Raw genomic sequence first — 25,753 nt, forward strand, 5'->3', positions numbered from 1 at the left:
AATGACTTGGTTTTTTTTTTTTTTTTTGCTCTTTATTTTTTATTTTTATTTTTTTACTTTACAATTGGTTTTGCCATACATTGACATGAATCCGCCACAGGTGTACATGAGTTCCCAATCCTGAACCCCCCTCCCACCACCCTCCCCATATCATCTCTCTGGGTCATCCCAGTGCACCAGCCCCAAGCATCCTGTATCCTGTATCGAACCTAGACTGGCGACTCATTTCTTACATGATAGTATGCATGTTTCAATGCCGTTATCAAAATTCTACAAACTATAAATGCTGGAGAGGGTGTGGTGAAAAGAGAACTCTCTCGCACTGTTGGTGGAAATGTAAATTGATACAACCGATATGGAGAACAGTATGGAGATTACTTTTAAAAACTAGGAATAAAGCTACCATATGACCCAGCAATCCCACTACTAGGCATATACCCTGAGAAAACCATAATTGAAAAAGGCCCATGTACCCCAGTGTTCATTGAAGCACTATTTACAATAACCAGGACATGGAAGGAATCTAGATGTCCATCAACAGATGAATAGATAAAGATGTTGAGGTATATCTATCTATCTATATATACATATATATATATATATACAATAGAATGTTACTCAGCCATGAAAAAGAACAAATATGAGTCTGTTGAAATGAGGTGGGTGAACCAAAGAGAAAAACAAATATTGTATGTTAATCCATATATATGGAATCTGGTAAAGTGGTACTGATGAATATACTTCAGGACAGGAATAGAGATACAGGCGTAGAGGAGAGTCTTCTGAACACAGTGGGGGAAGGAGAGGGTGGGACAGGTCGAGAGAATAGCATTGACATTGTACACTGCCATGTGTGGAGTGGATGGGAAGTTGCTGTGTGGCACAGGGAGCTCAGCCAGCCTGGTACTCTCTGATGCCCTAGAGGGGTGGAATTGGGGGAGGAGAGGTTCAAGAGGGAAGGGATATATGTGTCTATACATATATATATGCTTATGGCTGATACATGTTGTGGTGCAGCAGAAACCAGTACAGCATTGTGGAGAAATTACTCTCTGCTGCTGCGCTGCTAAGTCACTTCAGTCGTGTCCAACTCTGTGCGACCCCGTAGACAGCAGCCCACCAGGCTCCCTCGTCCCTGGGATTCTCCAGGCAAGAACACTGGAGTGGGTTGCCATTTCCTTCTCCAGTGCATGAAAGTGAAAAGTCAAAGTGAAGTCGCTCAGTTGTGTCCGACTCTTCGAGACCCCATGGACTGCAGCCTACCAGGCTCCTCCACCCATGGGATTTTCCAGGCAAGAGTACTGGAGTGGGTTGCCATTGCCTTCTCCGAATTACTCTCTAGTTTAAAAAAAAAAAGAAAAAGAAAATGTGATATATACATATAATGAAATATTACTCAGCCATAAAAAGGAATGCAGTTGTGTCATTTGCAGAAACATGGATTGACCTAGAGATTGTCATACAGAGTGGTGTAAGTCAGAAAGAAAAAAATATTGTATAGTAATGTGTATATATATATATATATAATCTAGAAAAATGATAAAGGTGATCTTATTTGCAAAGCAGAAATAGAGACACAGACATAGAGAACTAATGTATGGATACCAAGGGGGAAAGGAGATGGGTGGGGTGAATTGGGAGATTGGAACTTACATATATACATTACTATGTGTAAAATAGATACCTAATGAGAACCTACTGTGCAGCACAGGGAACTCTACTCAGTGCTTGGTGGTGACCCAAATGGGAAGGCAATCCAAAAGAGGCAATTTAGATAAGAAAAGTGAAACTGTTTGTTGCTCGGTCATCTCCAACTCTTTGCAACCCCATAGACTGAACCCCATAGCCCACCAGGCTTCTCTGTCCATGGAATTCTCCAGGCAAGAATACTGGAGTGGATAGCCATTCCTTTCTCCAAGGGATCTTCCCAACCCAGGGATTGAACCTGGGTCTCCTCCATTGCAAGCAGATTCTTTACCATCTGAGCCACCAAGGAAACACCAAATATATGTATACACATGGCTGATTGACTTTGCTGTACAGCAGAAACTGACACAGCAGGGTGAAACAACTATACTCCAATAAAAAGAATAGTCAAGAAATCAAACATTAAAATGTACTGTGTGTTCAGTCACTCAGTCATTTCTAACTCTTTGCAACCCTATGGAGAGTAGCCCTCCAGGCTCCTCCAGGCAAGAATACTGGAGTGGGTTGCCATGCCCTCTTCCCAACCCAGGGATTGAACCTAGGTTTCCTGCATTGCAGGTGGATTCTTTACCATCTGAGCCACTAGGGAAGCCCAAGAATACTAGAGTGGTCAGCCAATCCCTTCTCCAGGGCAACTTCCTGACCCAGCGATCAAACTGGGGTCTTCTGCATTGCAGGTGGATTCTTTACCAGCTGAGATACCCAGGATGCCCCCAAAATTAAAATAATAAATGTATTTTCTATGCATACCAAGAAAAAGAAAAGTTAGAGAACATGTAGAGAAATCAGAACCCTCATACATCACTGCTGGGACTTTAAAATTGAGGAGCACTGTAGAAAACACTGATAATTCCTCAATACATGAACACAGAATTACCACAAAACTTGTCAGTTCCACTCAAATGCTTTCAAGCAAATCTTACACACATGTTATCATAACAACTCTATTCATAATATGCAAAAGGTGGGAAGAACTCAAATGTCCATGAACAGATGAAACAAAATGTAAAAAATCCATACAGTAGAATATAATTTAACCATAGGAAGGAATAAACTTCTTATCCATGCTACAGTGTGGATATACCTCAGTGACATCCTGCTCATTGAAGGTAGTCAGACACAGAAGACCATGTTGATGGAATCGTGTTGTATGATTCTATTTATATAACTACCCAAAATAGACAAAGGACATTAAGTGGTTCACAGGGGCTGTGGGGGAAGGGAAAATGGAGAATGACTGCTTACTTGGTACAGGGTTTCCATTTATAGTAGTGAAAAGCTGTGGAACTAGAGCATTGCATGGTTACACAACATTCATTATAATGCACCTAATGCCAGTGAATTGTGCGCATTGCATGCATGCCTGCTAAGTCGCTTATGTTGTGTCTGACTCTTTGTGACCCCCATTGACTGTAGCCCACCAGGCTCCTCTGTCCATGGGATTCTCCAGGCAAGAATACTGGAGTGGGTTGTCATGCCCTTCTCCACTGGATCCTCGCGACCCAAGGATCAAACCCGCATCTCTTGTGTCTCCTGCTTTGGCAGGGAGATTTTTTACCACTAGCGCCACGTGGGAAGCCCCTAATTTTACACATTAAAATAGTAAATATGTTTTTGACCACAATTTTCTTTTTAAATAAGTCAGAAAGTCTTTTCTCCCTTTGTTTCCTAAAAGAGTTTGTGTAAGAAACCGTTGGCCCCGCCATAGAAAGTCAACAAGGAGGAGTAGGGGTATGAAAAACTACATATGAGAGGTTTCAAGATTTTTAATAGGCCTGAAATAGCACCAGTAGTGTCCACTGGTTTTCCATGTAACCATACATAGTTACAAGGGAGAGCAGGGAATGCAGTCTAGCTGTGGGCATTGTGGTGGATAACTAGCAGCCTCTGTCACAGCAGCGTTCTTCAAAATAGCCCCAAACCAGAAACACTCCAAATGCCCGTCAGTTGCAAAGGAGATAAGAAGTCATAAATGCATGCAATGGAATACTGGAGAGCAAAGGAAACAGACTGCAGGTATGTAAACCATCAACACAGACTCATCTCACAGACATAATGTTGAGCAAAAGAAGTCTCAAAAAGAATATATATATATATTTCTCTTTGTATAAAGTTTTAAAGCATCAAAACTAAGCCATTCTGGGATGCATACCTAAAGTGGTAAACCTATAAAGAAGAAAGGTAATAATTAAAAGACTGGTGGCTGGCTCTTGGAGGCAAAAAGAGATTGTAATCAGAGATGTGTATTGGTGATGCTTCCAGGTGGCATGCCGCCAGTACTTTTTCTTGATCTAGAAAGGGCTTACCTTGGTGTTTTCTTTAATGTTTATTCTTTAAACTACACTGAATACTATAATATAGCTCAGCTATTTTAAAAATGCAAAATGAAACAAAGGCCCAGAAATGGATTTTTCTTAAACATTGAACTCAAAGAAGTTCTCTTATCATAAGATGTTGATTGATGGATGAGCAGACATATCCCCAGCTCTGTATAAACAGGATATGATCCATTATATTCAATTCCATCTGTGTATGCAAAGATATATGTGTGTTTATTTACATAAATATATTCACATATATTTACATATGTATAAACATATGCCTTTATGTGTGAAAAGTATCAGCCTAATGGATGATAGTCTTAACAGCACTTTTGTTTTTAAAATGTGTACATTGTGTGTTTGTGTTAAGAGAGAGATATGTCATTCTATGAATATGCATTAACTATATGTAATTGTTGGTATACTTAATATTAAATTTTATAGAAGGAATAAATATTAAAAGCTGATACATAGCTTTGTGTAAACTTAATAAGGAATAGAGCTTAAAGAATTAACAAAAAGAGGTAAATTTGCCCTATGCCTTAGAGCAATCATTCTTAACTTTTGGGGGTCTCTTTCAGAATTTAATGAAAACTATGGTCCCTTGACCTAGAAAAATGAATGAGCATATATACATACATTATTGTGCCTGCAATTATGAAGGATTCCTCATAATTCTGTATATTTATGAAGAATATAGAAGTCACTGTACTCTATTAAAATTTCTTTAAAAAATTTTTCCCATCAAATATCAATTGTCTCAACCAGGTTTTTGCAAGAAGTATCAAAGCAGAGAATAAAAAGACTAATGTTCAAGTTTTGTGTAATAGTGACTAACAAGATATTTCTCTTATTACTACCAGGCATTTCTTCTTCCCCCTCGCCTCAGCCACAAATACTTCCCAGTTGTTTCTCTTCCCATTATTATTATTCTTTTTTTAGATATCCAACACTTTATCATAAAATAGACTTTGTTTTAGATATTTCCCAGCTATAGGCTAATGTCAGTGTTGTGAGCACACTTAAACTAGGCCAGGCTAAGCTCTGATGTTCATTATAAGTGTGTTGTGTTTTTTTTAATTAGAGGATAATTGCTTTTCAATGTTGTGTTGGTTTCCGCCATACAACAGCACTAATCCGCTTTAAGTGCATGTGTATGTGTGTGTGTGTATATATACTCCCTCCCTGTTGAGCCTCCCTCCCACCCCCACCACCCGTCCCAGCCATCTTGGATGTCACGGAGCACCCAGGTGGGCCCCTGTGTTATTCAGCAGCTTCCCACTATCTGTTTCACTCATGGCAGTGTATGTAGGTCAGTGCTGCTCGCTCAGTCCGTCCTACCCTCTCCTTCCCCGCTGTGTCCACAAGTCCATTCTCTATGTCTGTGTCTCTATTTCTGCCCTGCAAATAGGTTCACCAGTGCTATTTTTCCAAATTCATGTCTTCCCTTCCGTCACCCAGGATTGCACCCAGTAGTTGTAGTCATGGTGAACTGCTTTTCCTGCCTCCATTCTCTCTGTTCCATTCTGTTCTAAGCTCTGATACAAGAATAATCTCTCCACAGACCAGTATGGATTTTTTAAAATTGTTGTTGCTGCTTTGTTTTATTTTTGAGCCCAACTAACACGGTGTCTAAGAGTTTGCAATTCAGAATCAAATCAACCTTAACTGCATTCAAAGCCCAGCCTTGTTCTGACCAGCCCTGTGTGATATTGGACAGGCTGCTTGCCCTTTTCACAGTATCCACTTCTTTATCTATAAGATGAGGACAATAACATAATTTACTAACTGCTATAAAGATTAATAAAATAATGCAGGTGAAGTTATTTAAAGTAATTAGCAAAGGACATAGTGATGCTCAAGAACTATTTCCTAAATTTATTAAATATTTAGGTTTTTTAATTTAATGCTTTTGTGAACTCCATGCTCCCTGTTCCTTTCTTTTAAAATTCCACCTCCTGCATCAGATCTTCCCTAACCCTAAAGCTGGATATGATCTCTCCCACTTCTTAATTCCTCAGACTTTTCATATTGTATTTCTCAGCAATATAGCATAATGGTGAAAACTCTAGGATCAAATGCTGTCACTTACTAGCTTTGTGACCTTGGGTGGTTCATTTAAGTCCCTTACAGTTTGTTTTCACCATCTGTAACTAGATATTAAGAAACAGTATATGTCACAAAGGGTTTTTATGAGGATAAACATAAGTAATGTTTAGAAGTGGCAAAACTATAGAGATAGAGCTGGAGGGGAATATGAGCAGAACAGTCAGAGAGAAGAGATTGACGATAAATGGGTATAAGGAAACCTTTTGGAGTGATGAAATACTTTAAAATTGAGTTATAAAACCAAACGCATGACAAAAATGTTAAAAACTGGCTATGTAAATTTACTACTATTTATCAAACTGTATACTTAGAGGGATACATTTTATGGTATTTAAATTATACTTCAATGAAGCAAGTTTTTAAAAAAGCAAAGTGAATATATGGTATATGGAAAAGGCTTAGAACAGTAACAGGCGCATACTAAGCACTGTTATCTATTGGCTGTTATTAATACCTTATAATGTTTTATACTGCCTTGAGTTATTTATGGTTCTTCACCAGATTGTTCAGAGTGTCTCATTTCTTACTCACATCTTCCTTCCCCTCTCCATAAACTAAGCCTGAATTTAATCCTGGTACTAGCCCCTGTGCATCATCAGGTACTTACTTGGTCAACATTTACTGACTCATGCATTGTATGAACTGATGGAGTTTATGTCCACTATTAGAAAGTACTGGTTTGGGTTGAGGGTCCCACAGGTTTGTGTATAAGAAGTCTGAACTGTGCTTTTGGCCAGCTGGTTCTCTACATGATAGAGAACAGTCAGTATTGAGTATGGCTTTCAAATACCAGGATCTTGGTAATTGTTCTGATGCTAATCTCCACAGATGTAAGACTCTTACCTTATGCAGGCCTGGTTTTCTCTGGTCCCAGCTAAACCCTGCCATTCCCTGAGTTAGCATATGGTATTCCTGATCTGGTATTCCTAACACACCAAAGCTGTCTTTTCAGATCTTTTGAATATTCACCATTTCCTCAAAGAGAGAGTGACTCTTCCCAAATAACTTCTTCCACAGTTTGGGCAACAGTTTCCTAGGAACCAGAAGAAAATTGTGAATGAGATTCTCATAGTCTTCCAATAAAAATACAAGAATGTTTTGTGTATTTTTGGAATATACAAAATATTCCACATAATATTATGTGGAAAATAACATTTAAGAAGAAGGAGGAGGGAGAAGGATAAGATGGTGGAGTGGCAGCATGTGGAATTCAAATCTTCCCACAGAGGCATCAAGAATACATCTACAAATGGAACAGTTCTCACAGAGCACCTGCTGAACACTGGCAGAGGACCCTGGACACCTGAAAGGACAGGAAAAGATGAAAGAGAGAAAAGGAAAGAAGAGGAAGCAGGACAGGATCTGTGGGTCTGGGTTGAGGGGGTGAGGAACTGGAGGAGAGGAGAGGTTCCTGCGCCCAGGGGATCCTCCTCACTGTAGGGAGATCAGCTCAGGCAGAAGGAGGGACTTGGGTTCTGGAGGAGAGTGCCACAGCCGGTCTGTGGCAGGCGGGACAGAGCGAGACGTTCACAGGCGGGCTGTGCATAACCCTGCGCACCTCAGCCTCAGACGTGTGTCTGCCAGTGTGGACAGGGGGACTGGTGTGGAACGTGGGGTTTGGAGAGCAGACCTGACAAGAGGACTGCTGTTGGCTGCCTGGAGACAGCCTGAGGGAATAGGAGTGAGGAGCTCCACAGCCAGGAATGCTGCTGGAGGAAGCCCAGAATGCTGTAGAAGTGAAGCGCCACTGTTGAGTGAGGCATGAAGGGCAGAGCTGCCGTCACAGCCTCATCCCAGTCGGCTGCTGCTTCCCCTGCTCCTGCCTGGGTGAGCACACGCACCCCAGCCAGTTGCCACCTCTGCCCCCTCCCTCCAAAGCGCCAGTGCACCTCAGTCGCTGCCTCTGCCCCCTCTCACTTAGGTGGGGAGCAGATGCCTGTGGGTGGCCCACGCACAGAGGTGAGGCTGAAACCCAAGCTGAACCCCAGGGACTATGCAAGGAAGGAAGAAGGTCTGAAATCTCTCCCTGCTGCTGCATGAGCCACAGATTAAATAGCTGTGACCATCTTCATAAACTCAGCACCCGTGGAACAGCTGAATGGACAAGTGCCCCCACAACTGAGACAGATCTGGTTGTAGCAGCTGTGGAACTTGTCAGCACTACAGTCAGGAGGGGACCAAGTCAGTCCAAGCTGCCCCTATAGTGCCTGCAGTGGGTCGAGATCCAGGATTCCTGCAATCCCGAGACCTGATTTGAGTGGATTTATGCTGGCGGCCTGGTGAAGACAAAGCCTGATAAGACACCAGGGCCAACTGCTGGCATACACACTGTTACAGTGGGGCTGAGAGCAGTGCCAGCAACACAGTAACTTCGGAGCTCACACAACAGGTGAAAAATGACACAAGAAAGCATACCCACAGATGAATATCGCCAGAGGAGGAATTCTCAGTGTCTTCTCTCCCCTTGGGGGTGCCCCAAACCTGCACCACAGATGAGAAGCACAGCAAGAATAAGATCTGGGGCCTCTACTACAGCAGCTCGGGAGCAGACCCTGCCCCTGACAGAGCAGTGACAACTACAGAGCAAAGGGGAGCCCCCCCAAGCTCAATATCCAGGGCAGGCTCTGGTCACCACACGAGCCAAACCCCCATATCAAGAGGATAATGGCCAGCATATGCTGAGGAAAGAGGTGGCAAACATTCATACTAAAAATAGCCCTCTCACCAGGCAATACACACACACACATACACACATTAAAATAGCCCTCTAAGGCTGTCTGAGGGTCTGGAATTGGGTGGAAGAACTGCCAACATTTAGTCTTGAAGGCCAGCAGGGCTTAGATAAAAGCTCTACAGGGCTGGGGGAAACGGAGACTCCACTCTTGGAGGGCACACACAAGATTTTACATTCACTGGGACCTAGCAGAAAGCAATACCTCCATAGGAACCTGGGTTATACCTACCCAGGGGTCTTGGAGGATCTCTTAGAGAGACAGAGATTGACCATAGCTCACTGTGGAGGCAAGGACATTGTTAGTGGAGGCATCGGGCAGTATTAATCTGTGTGAGCTCTCTCAGGGGTCCCCATTTGGAACCACTCAACAACCTGCAGGTTCCAGTATTGGAACACCTCCAGTCAAGCAACCAGCAAGACAGGAACACAGCCCTACCCATCAGCAGACAGGCTGCCTAAAGTCATCCTAAGCTTACCCCATCCCCAACACATTCCCTGACACAGCCCTGCCCACTAGAAGGACAAGACCCAACTCCACCCACCACAGGGCACCAGTCCCTTCCACGAGGAAGCCTGCACAAGCCCCTGGACGCACCTCACCCACCAGGGGACATACACCAGAAGCAAGAGGCACTACGGTTCTGCAGCCTGTGGAAGGAGACCATAAACACAGTAAGTTAGACAAAACGAGTCAACAGAAAAATATGTCTCTGTTACAGATGAAAGAACAAGATAAAAACCTACAGGAACAACTAAATAAAGAGGAGATAGACAATCTACCTGAAAAAGCATCAAAATAATAATAATAAAGATCCAAAATCTTGGAAAAAGAATGGAGACACAGGCCAACAAGGTACAAGAAATGTTTAACAAAAAGATAGAAGATTTAAAGAACAAACAGAGATAAACAACACAATAACTGAAATGTGAAATAGACTAGAAGGAATCAATAGTAGAATAACTGAGGCATAAGAGCAAAGAAGTGAGCTGGAAGACAGAGTGGTGGAAATCACTGCTGCAGAAAAGAGTAAAGAAAGAGAATGAATAGAAATGAGGACAGTCTCAGAGACCTCTGGGACAACGTTAAACACACCAACATCTGCATTATAGGGGTCCCAGGAGACAAAGGGCCTAAGGAAATATTTGAAGAGATTATAACATGGGAATGGAAATAGTCACATCCAGGAAGCTCAGAGAGTCCCACACAGTATAAACCCAAGGGGAAACATGCCAAGACACATACTGATCAAATTAACAAAAATTAAATACAAAGAAAAAAATATTAAAACCAGTAGATAACATACAAGGTAATACCTATAAGGCTATAAGCTGATTTTTCAGCAGAACCTCTGCAGGCCAGAAGAGAGTGGCATGCTTTATTTGACAGCAAAAGAGACACAGATGTATAGAAGTCTTTTGGACTCTGTGGGAGAGGGAGAGGGTGGGATGATGTGGGAGAATGGCATTGAAACATGTATAATATCATATAAAAAACGAATCGCCAGTCTAGGTTCGATGCAGGATACAAGATGCTTGGGGCTGGTGCACTGGGATGACCCAGAGAGATGGTAAAGGGAGGAAAGTGGGAGGGGGGTTCAGGACTGGAAACACATGTACACCCGTGGCAGATTCATGTTGATATATGGTAGAACCAATACAGTATTGTAAAGTAGAATTTAAAACTAATAAAGTGATGAGAGGGAAAAACCTACAACCTAGAATACTCTACCCAGCAAGGCATTCATTTAGATTGTACAGAGAAATCAAAAGCTTTATAGACAAGCAAAATCTAAGAGAATTCATAACCACCAAACAGCTTTACAACAAATGCTAAAGAAACTTCTCTAGGCAGGGTAAAAAGAAAACAAAGAGAGACCACAGCTATAATAGAAACAAGAAAATTAAAAATGGGAAAGCTCATTTGCCTGGTAAAGGCAAACATACAGTAAATGTGGGAAATCATCCACACACAAATATGATATGGTACATGAAGATAATGGAAGATTACTCAGCCATAAGAAAAGAAAAATAATGCCGTTTGCATCAACATGGACCTGGAGATTGTCATACTGAGTGAAGTAAGTCAGAGAGAGAAAGACACATACATGATACTACTTATATGTGCAATCCTTTAAAAATGACACAGATGCACTTATTTACAAAACAGAAATAAAGTCACAGATATAGAAAACAAACTTATGGTTTACTAGGGGGAAGAGCAGAAGCAGAGGGGAGGGATAAATTGGGAGATTGGGATTGACATATACACACTGCTATATATAAAATGGATAACTAATAAGGACCTACTGTGTACCACAGGGAACTGTTCTTAGTCCTCCATAATGACCTATTAGAAAAGAATCTAAAAGAGTAGAGTTATGAATATGTAACAACTGATGCACTTTGCTGTTTGGCAGAAACTAACACAGCATTATAAGTCAACTATACTCCAATAAAATTTTTTTAAACATTTTAAAAAAAATGAAACCGTAGCCAGAGCTTTTCCTATAAAAAGCATCTATCAAAAAAGAAGTAAAATGAGATGATCTGCAAGGTCTTTCTGGCTTTATCATGAGAATTTGATACATGAAAAAGCTCAATTACACTTTTAATAAATTAAAAGTTGGAAATTTTTGTTCAAAATGTTTTTTAAAAGAGAAAATTATTAAGTAATAATAAAACAAATAAAAACAAAAGATTTTTTCTTTCCATGCCATGTTATTACTTAGCACTCCAAAAGTAAAATGTAATTACCAACTAAACCTTGCTTGTTAGAAACAGAAACCAAATTAGCCCCAGAATGGTTAGTTGAGCATCTTACTTGTTTTAGCCCAATGTTGAGTTCTTTAAAAGAAGCATTCACAATTTATGCCTACCTTGAAAGTTTTTTTGGAGTAGAATCAATTTAATTTGGAGGGCTTAAAGGTACAAATTTTCTATTTTCTACTTTGTCAAGGAGAGGAAAGAACTTTTAAGACAGTTAAAAGGAGCAAAATAAAGCAATCTACTTTCTTGGGCGTTTTTACCCTAAACGCAAATCATCAGGACTTTAATAATCAGGTTTACCAACCAAATCTCTGTTATTGCATAAATCCAAATTTTTAAAAACAAGATATTGTGGACCACTGGTGTTTACAAAACCAAAACAACCCACCGAGCTTTCCATCTGCCATTGTTGCATTTCAGAGGGGAAGACAGCTTACTTCTAAAGCCTGGGGATTCCTATAATCTCTCATATATTATTCATGATAGACTCTTGCATTTTCTTTTATTGAATGCCCAAATTAGTTCCTTTATTGTACATGCAGGGACAGTGGCAGAAGTTCGAAAAGATGCGTCTACGTCTCCTATGACAACAGAGAGCCAGAAGGAGCTTGTAACCCCAGCTACATCATCATCCCAACATGACGGCTCCCGGTGAGTTTCAGGGATTCTTTGCTTTACCATTCTCCAGGTGAGAACTTTTGCTGAGTTATTTAATAAAAAGTGAAAAATCTTAACAATTCTTAATGTCTCCAACTCAAGAGAGAGGCCCTTATTTGGAATCATCTAGATACGACCAGGTAGAACCCCTGGAACCCTTTCCTTTATCCATGCTTAGCCTTAATTGGTAATGGTAATTGACAGGGTTTCCATAGAAACACAAAGCTAATGCTACCTTTCATCAGAAAATGTTTAGGAGCAGGTTCTACCCAATTTATCCTGAAATGGTTATACACTTGGACTATAAACTTACTGAATCAATTGATACTGAAAACCATAGTGGGTTTTGTACTACAGTTAAATGACTGTCAATATTTACTTATACCAGAGACATTTGAGGAGCTAATACTTTGATTGGCCTTTTCTACAGTCAAGAAAAGAAATATGTTATTAAAATTTCTCATGTCTAATAAGCCAACTCCTATATTATACATTTAACACTGAATATATAAACATTAACACCAAAAGGGCATGTTTGTGTTTCCTTGGGGATATGATTTTTTAAGCACTTAAAATCCTAGCATCTTATCCAATAAATATAGATTTTAAGACTTAATTTTAAAGAACTTTTGGGAAATGACTCAGCACAGAGGATAATAGTAATGGAGGAGTTAAGGTAAAGAAGAAAGGTAATCTGGGTTTTCAAATGAATTTTCCTGTCTTTGATGCAAAGATCTTGGATCAGATCTTTAACACTACTCTAATGTGTTTTTGATAATTGCACTTCAATTTCGTGAGAGGCATGAAAAAGAAGAATAAAATGTTTCCCCAGTAAGGGTTTTATAGAACATCCTCAGCACACATTTTCTGAAATGACCATAATCAACTTTGTGGAGTTTTACAAGCCCAGGTTAAAATCACAGTGAAGACTCATATCTACAGACCTTAAAAAAAAAGGATTCTTTCTCTGTTACTTCTTAATACTACACATCAGCTAGATACAGATTCTCAGAAGCTTCTTAAATAATGAGCATTTGGCTAAATAAAACAATCTGCAGCACCCCAGATTTTATCCTTAGAAGTGCATGATGGCATATTATAGGTCTGCAATACAAAGTGCAGAGTTGAAAAAAAAGATTCAGTACTATGAAAATCAGTTACCAAGAAAGCACAGTGGTTGCTTTCCAGATTTCAGAATCAAGATTATTTGAATTATTTTTATTTCAAAGTGTACAAAAGGAATTTTTATAGACTACTTTTACGTATAAGCTTTTAATGCAAAAGGAAAGCCTGTTATTCTTCATTCCAAGAAACCTTTGACAGTACTGAGAAGAACAAGAATAAAAGCCCTTGCCCTGTCTACCCAAAATTCCAAGAATTGTCAAGACCTGCAGAAAAGGATGGGGATGGAACAGGGGCTGTGGGAGACAGTTTTTCCTTTGTTCTCTGGAAAGTGCTAACACCTAGGAGAGTCCCATATGGGTCCATGTGCAGGTGATAAAACCCAGCATGGCAAAGTCATCTTTCTCATTCACAGTGTAGGTTGTTAATTGTTCTCTCTGCTGCCTGTCAGTATAATGTGAAATTTTCATTCCCCATTCAAGATGGGAAAAGTTGTGGCTGAAAATGTTAACATTTGCATTTTTATTTGTTGATTTATTTAAAGGACAGCCTCTCCTACAGCAATCCATCACTTGGTGACACCCCGAATATGAATAATGTATTGTAGACTTGCGGTTACAATGTGTAATAAGTGCTAGAGACAGTAAGGGAATGTTAACTATGTTGCAAATGTAATATTTATTGATGCGTAAAGTTTACTGCTTTCGAGGTTCAATAATACTGACCATAGGACATTAATATCACTTATCCTGATTTTAGCAGGGCACCTTTGTGTGTGAAAATATTCATCTATCTCATGCTAACAAAATAAATATGTAATTTACAGCACAAGCAAAGAACGCTTTATAGTTTTCTGTGCTGATAGTGGCAATGCCTCTGTCTTTCTATTTTACGTCTGGCCTCCAACACTGATCACACACTCCTTAGGTGTCCAAGAAAGTAGGCACAGTGGGCATCTTGGCACAAGAAGGTGGCACCACTGAACTAAACAGTACCATGCATTTCTGCTGGACCAGAACAGGCAACACCCCTAGACCATTACACCTGAAGAGAGGACTGGAGGGACTTTTCTCCCTGTCATTCCTGATACCAGTGGGTAGCTGCACCTTTGCTCACAAAGCTGAATAAATACTTTGCCTGACAAAATTCTGAATCAGAGTTTACCCAATTCAGCTTGATCTTCTGGTCTCCAGTGTGGAGCCAGAGCTGGGCAAGTTACCAGTGAATTTGTTATGAGCAGAAATGTTGCTGATAATTAACCCTTTTGGGCCTTCTAGAATTAGTTGTGTCCGTTGCCAGCGTAAAGATCATATAAGAAATATCTGAGATCCAGAGCAGAAGAAGTAATGTTAATTAGCAACCGTCAGCTGTAATTGTCATCCCCATTAAGATGCAGAATTATGTATTTCTTCGTTATAAATAACCTTTCTAATTGTACTTGATGTATGCCAATTTAATCAAAAAGCATACTTGCAACAGGCAGATATTTGCATTAATGTAGCTTTGAATCTTCAAATCTTTTATTTTAGATTTGAGGAGAAAAGTCTATTACATGCTGTATATTTTTTAAATGTTGGTATCTTTTTCTATTCAGATATGTATATCTGGAACATTTTATATTAAAATGAAGACAGTATCTTGTGAAGCTGTCCATTGAAACAGAAGTCTTATCACTTTTTAAAGTATTGGTGGATTTTCCCTCGGTCTTATGACAACTCAGTGATGATTGTTCTAAACTGATAAACAAAGGCAAACACCAGGCCTGCAGCAGCAGTGTTAGTCACTCAGCCCCTGAAGTAAAAGGTTACTAAGGCCCCTTCTTGCTGTTCTTCCCTGACTCAGAAGAGCTAAGGCCAGTACTCTCTAACTGTTTTTTTCTCCCCACTCTGAGATATGAAGAGAGAAAGACAGATCTCACCAAATCATGGCCAACTAGTGAATTTTTAGAACTGGAGCTGTGGCTAGCCTATTTCTAGGACATACTGTTCACCCCAGTAATCTAGGGTTTTTTTCAGAAAGATTAGTTTATATCACAACAGCAAGTTGAAGTTTTCTATTTTACTTTGTTTGGTTTGTTTTTTGATGTATGTCATGGGAGATGATTTTGTAGAGCTTGTTTTTTGTTGAGGGAGGTTGGGAAATATTTGTGCATGTGCTTTAAAGGGCTTAATAGCTTATTGGGGAAACTTAAAAAAAATAAGCTGAATTTGTTTGTTTGTTTTTTGAGGCCTTGGCCCTTTGCTGTCAAACCATACGCTTAATATGTTCCAAAAAAGTTGCTGTAAGTTTCTACCTTGCCGAGCTTTTTATAGAGTAATTGCCAGGACACAGTGGTGCTCACAGGCTTCTGTTCACACGCAGCTGACTTGAAAGTCAATTGTGGAGCATCCACTGAGGTTGAGATTGAAGGACCCAGGCGTTGCTTCTTAGCTGTTTGGATGACTTTTACTTCTTTTTTTCTTTTTTCTGATCCCAAATTTCAGTGCTTTTTCATTCATTCACACTGTGTGAAGCTTGGATTTCGTTCTGAGGTATTTTATGGGCAGTAAGCCCATAAAACTCTGATTTAGAGTAAGAATCTGACAGACTTACTTTAAGGGTCAGAATTTGTTTTCATAACTTGATAGGAATTTAATCTAAGAGAAGGGAAAGGATTGTGTTTCCATCACACATAATAGCCAGATTGCAACACTTTCTTGCACTTGTGCCCAGAATCCTATCAAAAATTCTTTTCTTTTTTTAAAATCAGAACTTTTCCTCACCTAGACATTCACACAAATATTTTTAGTACCTAACCAGATCCCCTTATGTGCCTAGCATATAACAATGTGTTATTCTCCCAAGGTGGAGAAAGAGGAACTAAACTAAAATCCATAACCTCAAACTAGAGCCTTGCAGGCGCTACTTGGCTTTATGTGGTCTGTTTGAACAGCAGACCTCACTGCCTCTACACAATAGAGCCTATGAGTGGTGACCGTATGTGACGATATTGGCGTCTATTCATTGAATGCCTATTGTGTATCAGGTATTGTGTTGAGCATGTTCAAATATGCCCTTTCACAATATATGTTCATACAAATTATGTGTCATTATAAAGCTCTTTTTAATGACTGTTAAAACTCATTTTCAAAGTATTGGATTTCTCTTAGAATTTTCAAAATGATTTCCAAAAGTGTGAACTTCTAGGCCAAGGACTGTTATTTTAACTTTGTCTACCCTCAGAATAACAATTTCACAGTACACATAAAGTACCATTCAGTATAACATTTCCATTTTGTGTGTATTGTAAATAACAAAATAAAAACAAAACTTAATGAACTCCAGGAGATAGCAATGGACAGGGAAGCCTGGCATGCTTCCGTCCATGGGGTTGCAAAGAATCAGACACAACTTAGCAACTGAACAACAAAATGAAATATTGCACAAAATGATGACAAATAAAAAGGGATAATGTGAAACATTTAGAAAAGAATTGGTTGAATATGTAAAAGAAAATATAAAGTTATAAATATACCTGTCTTACATATCAGGAGATGAAAAGCTCAGCCATTCAAAAGGATTTTTATTTAAGCCAAGTTGATAAATTGAAATTCCCTGCTAGCAGGTGCATTAATACCAAGAACAGTTGCATGCATGGAAATTTTTGTGTGTTTGATAAAGAGATGTTGCTTTTAATTAAGCCATGATTTGGGGCTGTTACTGTAATTCCCACTGTTAAAAGCCATTAATATAATCATCCATTCCTCTTGTACACACTGCTTATAGAGTGTGTAAATTAAGAAAACAGAAACAAATAGGCTAAATAGAAATAATAAAGACATAGTTTAATTCCAAGAAATGAATTCAGCTTGAGGAAACCTGTCATTACATTCTTAACATAGAAGGAACGTACAGTACAGAGAAAGTACACATCACAACAGCTGACATTTACTAGCCACTTAGAGTTCTAGTCCTAGTCTCAGGAAATCTCTCTAAATTCTAGTGAAGGGGTTATAAGAGCTATTTTACTGCTCATATGTTTCTATATTTTCCATATGTTTTATAACAACAATGTATTACTTAGGTAATTTTGAAAACAATATTTAAAAGAAAACAAAGAGCACACATTCATAGGAAGGGAACCCATTTCATTATTTTATACTCTATAGTGCCAAGTAGTTGCAAAAAACCTATTATCCTTGGAACATATGACATAATTATGTTATTTCTTTGTTGAGCCAGCAATAGGTGAGGATTATGCTTCCTCGGTGGGTCTTCTCTAGGGGACTGAATTCTGAAAAAAGCTGTGATTAGTGACATCTGTTCAGTAGTTTCAGTTCCTGCCGTCATTTCAGTTTTGGGCCTCATTTAGACTTGCTCATTTGGTCCAAGGTCATCAAATTCCCTTCACTTCAGTATTAAGAAACATTTGTTGAGTGTTACTTACTATCCTAGTCACTTAACTGCTTTTATAAAAATTATATATGTTGCCTCATGTAATCCTCACAATCATGAGAAAGTAAAGCCCAGAGAAGCAATTATAGAACATTTAAGAGCCTGGGGATAATGATTATAACACCCAGGTTAGTAGGCCTAGGTTTCAATGCTAGCTTGTGTGGTTTTGAGCAAATCCCTTAGTTTCATCTATAAAATGGGGATAATAATATCTCCCTCATAGGCTTGTCATCATGGTTAAGCAAGATAGATTACATAAAGTACCAAGCACAGTCCTGGTACATGGCTAATAGGAGCTGTCATTATAGAACTTCCCAGGACCACACAAGCAATAAGAAACAGAGCTCAGATTTGGACCTTGCTGTTATAATTCCAAACTCTATGTGAATTCCCTGACAAAAGGTTAGGAATAGGGTTAGGCTCATCTGAGAGTGGGCAGTACTGCTGCATTTTTTAATATTTACCATGGAAATGTTCTTGCAAACATACCTGAGCCTGATTCCTCATGTGAAAATAAGAGTTTTTTAACTACCTTGCAAATTTGCTCAGAGGATTAGACATGACTAGATATGCAAAGCCTTAACTTGGGGCTGGGTGACAATATGCCCTCAGGGTTAGCTTCCTTTTCTGTGCTCTGGGCAACAAGATTTGGGGAGTACCTGGAACACAGTATATGTGAATGACCCAGGCTCCCCTTGCAAAATGCCCTGAGTGGCAGAGCTGTACAGAAATGTGGCTTAGAAGCAAGGTGAATAACCCTGCATTCAAAGTTATTTATAATGGATTTCTTTTCATAATTATCCCTTTGTGAAAATTCTGAAAGGGCTTAATTCCCTTTAGAGCAGTGGTTTGGAAATCTATGTGCACATTGGAGTCACTTAGGAATCTGTCAAAGTAGCAGTTTCTAGGCCTTACCTGGGTTAATGGAACCAGAATTGCCAGAAATGGGTACCAGTGGTGTACAATTTTTATTTTGCCAGATGACTCCAACAGACTTGGTCTAAAGACACACTCTGGAGCTGCCCATCTTCTCACTGCCCAACCCCTGCACACTGGCATTCTCCCTTTCTCCTTTCTGCCCCTCTCCTGTCCCAGGGCCTCTCCCCTCAGTCAGCAGTTTTCTGTAGCCACTGTCATCTTCTCCCCCAAGGTACTATCAGGATACATCGGTAGCCTGCAGTGAAAAAGAATTAAGAAGCCCTTGAAGAACTCCATTCATCAATCTCAATTGTTGAAATTGGAGACTAATCACTGGGACATATTGTTGATGGCTTTCTTCTCTATGAAGTGTATGGATACATCATTCTATCCGTGAAGGAACTCTCAGCAAACAGGAGAAAGATGCCTGAGGAAATAATTCCTAATGCTTTCTGCCACTTTTCTCCTTCTCTGCTTTATCCTTTTTTCACAGTACTTATCACCTTCCAATATACTATGTAGTTTACTGATATATTTTGTCATCTGCCTCACCTGTGTCACACAGAACGTAAACTCATGAGGATGAAGACTTCTGTTGTGTTCATTACTGCATCCCTATGCTGAGCAGGGCCTTGCCCATGGTAGACACTCAATAAAATATTTATTGGATGAATGAAAGAATGAATTAGTAATCACAAAATGGATGTTTCCTTTTATTTATTCATTCAGCCACACCATGTGGCTCCTGGGATCTTAGTTCTCCAACCAGGGATTGAACCCAGGCCCATGGCAATGAAAGTGCCAAGTCTCTGGACCACCAGGGAATCCCCCAAAGGAAACATTTGTTTCCTTTTAAATTTATCAGTTCATATATTTGTGTAGACAACAATTTTCCTTCATTTCTTCTCTATATCTACAAAAGAATCATGTTTATACCCAGCTAATATTAATACATTTGTTGTGCTTCATTTGTTTTCCAGAACTTCCTCACATTTTCATCTACTTGAAGATTTTCCCACTGTATAGAATTGGAAATGTTTAGGTTGTCAGGAGGTTTCCAGACTGGATGACAGCAAGGTCTCAACTGTGACCAGTTTTAGCATGTACTTTGCATTGAGATTTGTTGTTTTCTTAACATCTCACAATTATCTTCGCTAAGTGAATGTAGAATGTATACCACTCCATTATCTTGTGTTCATCTGTATCATAGAGCTTCTTCTAAAGCTCTGCTTAGGCCTGTGGCTAGTTTTCTGTTTTGGTTTCTAGCTGTCTATCCTATTTCTAAACTATACCCTCCATTTAGAGATGAGATCAAAATGGAAACATGTACATTTGACTCTTGATTTCAGAGTAAGTTACACATTTTGAAGATAAAGTAATGGAGAGATGAGTATTTTTTCAAAAATAATTAAATAATTGATTTCAGAATAACATAGTTTAAACTTCTTTTCAAAATCTTTGGGTTTCCTGCTGGCCAGTAGTTTAGAAATGCTAAGGAGATAAACCAACTTGGCTCCACATCATTCAAAGCATAGGCACAAGCAACTCGTGGGTATTGCTGGCCTTGCCAGTTGACAGGAGGCCAGGTGTAATTTACGTTTCCTGAGATAATGCTCCATGAACATGTGTTTACCGAAGTTTTTTTCTTTTTTTGAGATTTAAATGAAATTGTATCTGGAAAACAGTAGAGTTTACTTTAGGAAGGACACTCGGAGTAAAACAGAAAAAAGTTAGTATCCTTGAAGTCCAAATTAAGGTCGTTAGTCATGCTGAAAAAGGTGACTGGGTATTAGTGTAGGCTACATACTTTGCCTTAGGACAAGAATGGTCAGGATTGTGTGTGATAGTGCCAAGTATGCCACTGAGTAAAATCAAAGACACTATCAACAAGACTTGCAGTGAAGAAGACAAAGAATAATGTAGCAGTTAATAGTCATTGACTAATGCATTTTCAGCTCAGTTGTACATTTTTGCACACTGTTTATGTATTCAAATATATACATGTGTTATATTGAATGGGTGAGTGAAGTCGCTCAGTTGTGTCCAACTCTTTGCAACCCTGTGGAACCCTACCAGGCTCCTCTGTCCATGGGATTCTCCAGGCAAGAATACTGGAGTGGGTTGTCATTTCCTTCTCCATATGTGTTATATATACTACTTTTAATATATTTAACACACTCATATTTTCCCATAAACTATTTGCTTTTGATATTAATAAGCCCCTTTCCCAAAAAAGATGTTACAGTCCTTTTTTTCACATTCAACCTACGTTCTCTTTATTTCTTATGGAGAAATTCATTTTAGCATTTTGCATTATCTACAAATTTTTGTAAGTCTAACCACAAAACTTGAGACAGGTAAATGGAAATTTCTTGTAAATAATAAAGAGAAACACATGAATATTGTTATTTTCATTAGCATTAATACACCTTTTATGGGACTATGTATGGGCCACTTGGTGTACAAATCCTAATATTACTCATGAAAGAAAGAGTCCAAGTTGGTCTTGAAGCTCAAGAGTAATTGGCCAGTGCATTACATATTTACTTACCAAGACTTTCATTGATTTTCTTTCTGTTATGGGTGCCTACTGAAATAAGACTGTTACTCAGATTGAAAGCTCATCATCTCATTGCTTTGTACTCACCCCTAAATGGCTGCAAAATGATCAACTTGTCTGGAAGGGTAAGCGTCTTGGCCAGCAAGGGGAACATGATTAATAGTACACACGAGAGGATGTTTCTTCCTTTGGGAAAGCTGGGAAATTCTGAAGTGGATTGTGACTTGTATTAGTATAGGGACCCTGCTTCAAGCTTTCCCTGTCATAGGACATGGGCTACTTGAAAACCAGAGCCAATCATTAGAGTCGAGACGGCTCCATTCCAGACCGGGACAATGAGTAGAAAGTAGACAAATCTTGTATGTAATCGCATGTCATATAAAAGTCCTGCCTGCAGTTGTGCTTCTTGGAGAATTCATCCTTTCCACATTTTGACAATTTAAAAATCACCTGGATTAATGTTCATATTAAATAATAATAATAAAAAGGGATATAAGATAAAATGGATGGGATTGTTAGCCATGGGATTGATTTTTAAATCTTGTTTAGTAAATAAAGGGTGATGGAAGTTGTACCCTAGGGATTGTCTTCTTTCTGTGACTCTGAGTAACCCTGAAAAAGTGAAAGTCGCTCAGTCATGTCTGACTCTTTGTGACCCCATGGACTATACAGTCCATGGAATTCTTCAGGCCAGAATACTGGAGTGGGTAGCCAATCCCTTCTCCAGCCGATCCTCCCAAACCAGAGATCTACCCTAGGTCTCCCACATTGCAGGCAGATTCTTTGCCAGCACAGACACAAGGGAAGCCCAGAGTAAACCTACTGAGGCATTTTTAAGAGCCAGAACAAAAGCTAGAGCTGGTGCATCATGCCATTTCACAATGAGTAAAAGGATGTCAAGTTTATTTTCTTGCTGAGGGCTGTCTCTTCCCCTCACCCTGGAAGAAATGTGTACAACAGAAGTCAGCACAGTCATGTACTTGGCACGTGGTGTAACCTGATAAATGCTAGAAGTATCAGGCCTTGGGACACTTGTCCAACCAGGTGCAGCTTGGACCAGTCACCACAAATGGCATTCTATGTGGACTGTCACTCGGATGCCTCTGCATGTTCTTCATTAATGAATTGGTGCCCTCCTGCGTGGGGAGTTGGTGGTGCAGTGTGTCCCAGCTCGGAGGAGACTTTTCAGTCAAAGCGTGTATTCATCCTGTCCAGTCCCGTGTCTGCTGTCTTCACTATCTCAGCTCCTGACTGAGAAACAAGCTGCTCCTAAACTAGAAGTTCTCCATGGACCCGCTGATACACCTCAAAACCAACCCCTGTCTTTGGGCATTGGAAAGAAACAGAGTGATGGGGCAAGAGCCAGATTCTGGTAAGAGCTGAGGGGTTGCCGCATCTCAGGGGCGGATCCTAATTGTCACACAGGCCATTGGTTTACAAAAGGAACAAGCTAACTAGTGGCAGAACTAAGACTGGAGCTGGCCCTGAAGCCAGTGGGAGCCGTGGCACCCTGAACAGCTGGAGAGTTAGAGGTTGGCGACATCGCTGGGACGCAGTTGATGAGCCACCCTGAGCCAGGGCTGCAGTTTACCATCGCTCCTCATCCCTTGTGGCTCAGCTGGTAAACAATCCGCCTACAATGTTTGAGACATGGATTTGATCCCTGGATTGAGAAGATCCCCTGGAGAAGGGAAAGCCTACCCACTCCAGTATTCTGGCCTGGAGAATTCCATGGACTACAGTCCATGGGGTCGCAAAAAGTTGGACATGACTGAGCAACTTTCACTTCACTCATCCAAGTGCAACTGGAGCTCAGTGGCTTCTCCAAACCTGTCCCTCCAGTCCACTGAAGCTTCACCAGCTCGTCTCAGTTCTTTTATCTGCCCCCTTTGAGTATAAATATTTTTGTCAGCAGCGAACTGTTTCTGCAGGTGTACAGCCATAGGTCACGTGGCCCTGACTTTTATTCAAACCAGAAGGCTTCATGCTACGACCGGAGTACTATGTCATCACCTCAGCAGAGGCTTTTGTATCAGCGTGAGGATTTCAGTTTCACGCCCTGCAGACTTCATGGTCTTCTGTGCTCTCTTTGCCTCTGTAGCGGCATAAAGGGTAAATCCCTGTGTCCCATTCATCTTAGATTGAAAAAAAGTAAAGTTGATCCGTTTGAGATCTCCAAACAAAGACAGATAAAAATCTATTGGCAAAAAGCTTTTATTAACGAATAAAAGAATTATTTTCAGCTAATATGGCTTTCCATATGGATGAATATGGTCTCAAGGCATGAAAGAGGAAAAAACTTCTGTGTTAATGTTGGCCTCTGGTCCTATTTCATTATTACAGATTATCTTGACTTTACTAATTGAAACACAAGGTATCCTCAAGTGTTTAGGTATCATAAAAATCAGGCTGGAGCCAAGATCTGTTTCTAACCAGTCACTGCTGGCAAAGAAATTAAAATTTCTCCTTCAAACAACTGTTTATTTGAAAGAGAGAAGGAGACATTGTAGTAGAGAAAGCTGTTAGTATTAGGAAATGTCTGGAATAAGTTAATAACAACCAAGGTAGAAGCAAATCAGAACTTATTATTTAAATTGAATATTTCATTAAAACAGAATCTTTAAAATGAAATAAAAACCTTACATCTGGAAGTTTGCATATCAGAGGCTTAAGATCAAAGATATCACAGAATTAGAGTTATAGCTTAATATCATATATTGTTTAACATTAACTATAAGAGATATATTCATTTAACCTTTACAAAAAGTATGAAATACTGTGTGGCCTATAAATTTACCTTCTTGCCACCACTTTCAGCCTGTGGCCCCAGTAAGATTGAACTGCCAAATGAGCTCAATAGGCTATGATGCGGGCATCCAGCTCTCACTCCCTCATGATACCACCTGTCTTCCCCAGAGGGCTGTTGTGTAGGGGCAGAGAAAGCCATTTGAGAATCTGTTTGCTAATTAATTTTTAAAGGAACTGACACCAGTGATTGGCAGCAGTCACTTCAACATTTATGCTTAGTTGGGACAGTTGTAGTGATAATATATATTTTTTAAAGTGACATTTTAAACCACCTATAATCCTCCCACCCACTGTACACACCACTGTTAATATTTTAGTCTTTCGTGTATATCCTTCCAATCCTTTTTTTTCTTTTACATCTTATATACTTCTCTTTTTTTAAACTAACTTTTTCTTAATTGTGAAATATCTGGAAGTTTAAAAGCAAAACTCTTCTTTGTGTTAATCATCCCATGAGTAGATAAGAAACAGGTAAGTAAAAATTAGCAGTGCTAAATAAAATCACCTGGATAGACCTGTCAGCAGCATTGATTGTTGGAATGAGAATGTACATGTTTCTCTCATAAGTTACCTTAGAGATGTTATGATAAGATTGTTTCCAATAAAATGTCTCTTCTTTTTTCTTCTTTATTGGATTGATACACAAATTTAATGCAAAGTATAAATCACTGCTATAAAATACATGCGTATTCTAAACATGACTCTTAAATCTGTCCTTAGGATGAAAAAAAATATGTATTAAAGTTAAATCATACGGTTAGAATAAATTTCTTTGTAAAGGAAAAAAGATTGATCAAGTGTAATCTTCCTGGTTAGGAGTATGCAAGACAAGGTTTGCTGGAGTATACCACTCCTATCTGGGCTTCCCCAGTGGCGCTAGTGGTAAAGAACCTGCCAGTGCAGGAGACATGAGATGTGGGTTTGATCCCTGGATCAGGAGGATCCCCTGGAGGAGTGCATGGCAACACACTCTTGCCTGGAGAATCCCATGGACAGAGGAGCCTGGCAGGCTGCAGTCCATAGGGTCACAAAGAGTCAGACATGACTGAAGTGACATAGCACACACACACCATTCCTATCTGCCCATTGCCATTCTGCTTTGACAGTTTTCAGAACTAGAGGCAGCTTTGACAAGCCATATTGCTTTACCTTGTGGCCATCTGGAGTTTGACCTAAGAAACTCAAACTAAACTCCAAGTCTCTCTTAAGACATCAAAATAAGGTTGGATTTGCACCTTAGCATACCCTATTTATTTATTCTTTTACCTCCCTCCTTCCATTTATCATTAACTTTGACCCAAACAAGGGACATCAGGCTTAGTTACTATGCTGGCCCCATGCCAGCTCTAATTAACAAGAAGATCTTCCCCTTCCCACCAGTCTTCAGTCTTTCTTGCTGACACCTCTTGTATTTCAGTATCAGATTTATGGTACTTTTCCTTGCCATCCAGCGTTCTAAATTATTCCAAACTGGGATAGATTGCTGATCTGTCTGAGTCTTGTTATTACCAGAGCCAGTGGCCTCCCCGGTCTTGATGATGCTGTCAAAACTCCAGTTTCTTCCCCATTAATTTCTTCTTTTTCCATTCCATGTGTTTACAACTGAAATATTTTCAA

The 25,753-nt window shown here is 39.6% G+C and overlaps 1 protein-coding gene across 2 annotated transcripts in view; it reads left to right on the forward strand.

Moving 5' to 3' along the window:
• Positions 1-25,753, forward strand: part of KIAA1328 (KIAA1328 ortholog) — a 413,466-nt gene that overhangs the window by 341,598 nt on the left and 46,115 nt on the right. For both annotated transcript variants that reach the window (XM_040264880.1, XM_040264881.1), the window contains one exon: positions 12,180-12,288. In XM_040264880.1, coding sequence (XP_040120814.1) covers positions 12,180-12,288 — 109 coding nt within the window. The remainder of the gene's footprint in view (positions 1-12,179; positions 12,289-25,753) is intronic.

This window comes from Oryx dammah, unplaced genomic scaffold, assembly GCF_014754425.2.
Source record: "Oryx dammah isolate SB20612 unplaced genomic scaffold, SCBI_Odam_1.1 HiC_scaffold_22, whole genome shotgun sequence".
Taxonomy (NCBI): Eukaryota; Metazoa; Chordata; class Mammalia; order Artiodactyla; family Bovidae; genus Oryx; species Oryx dammah.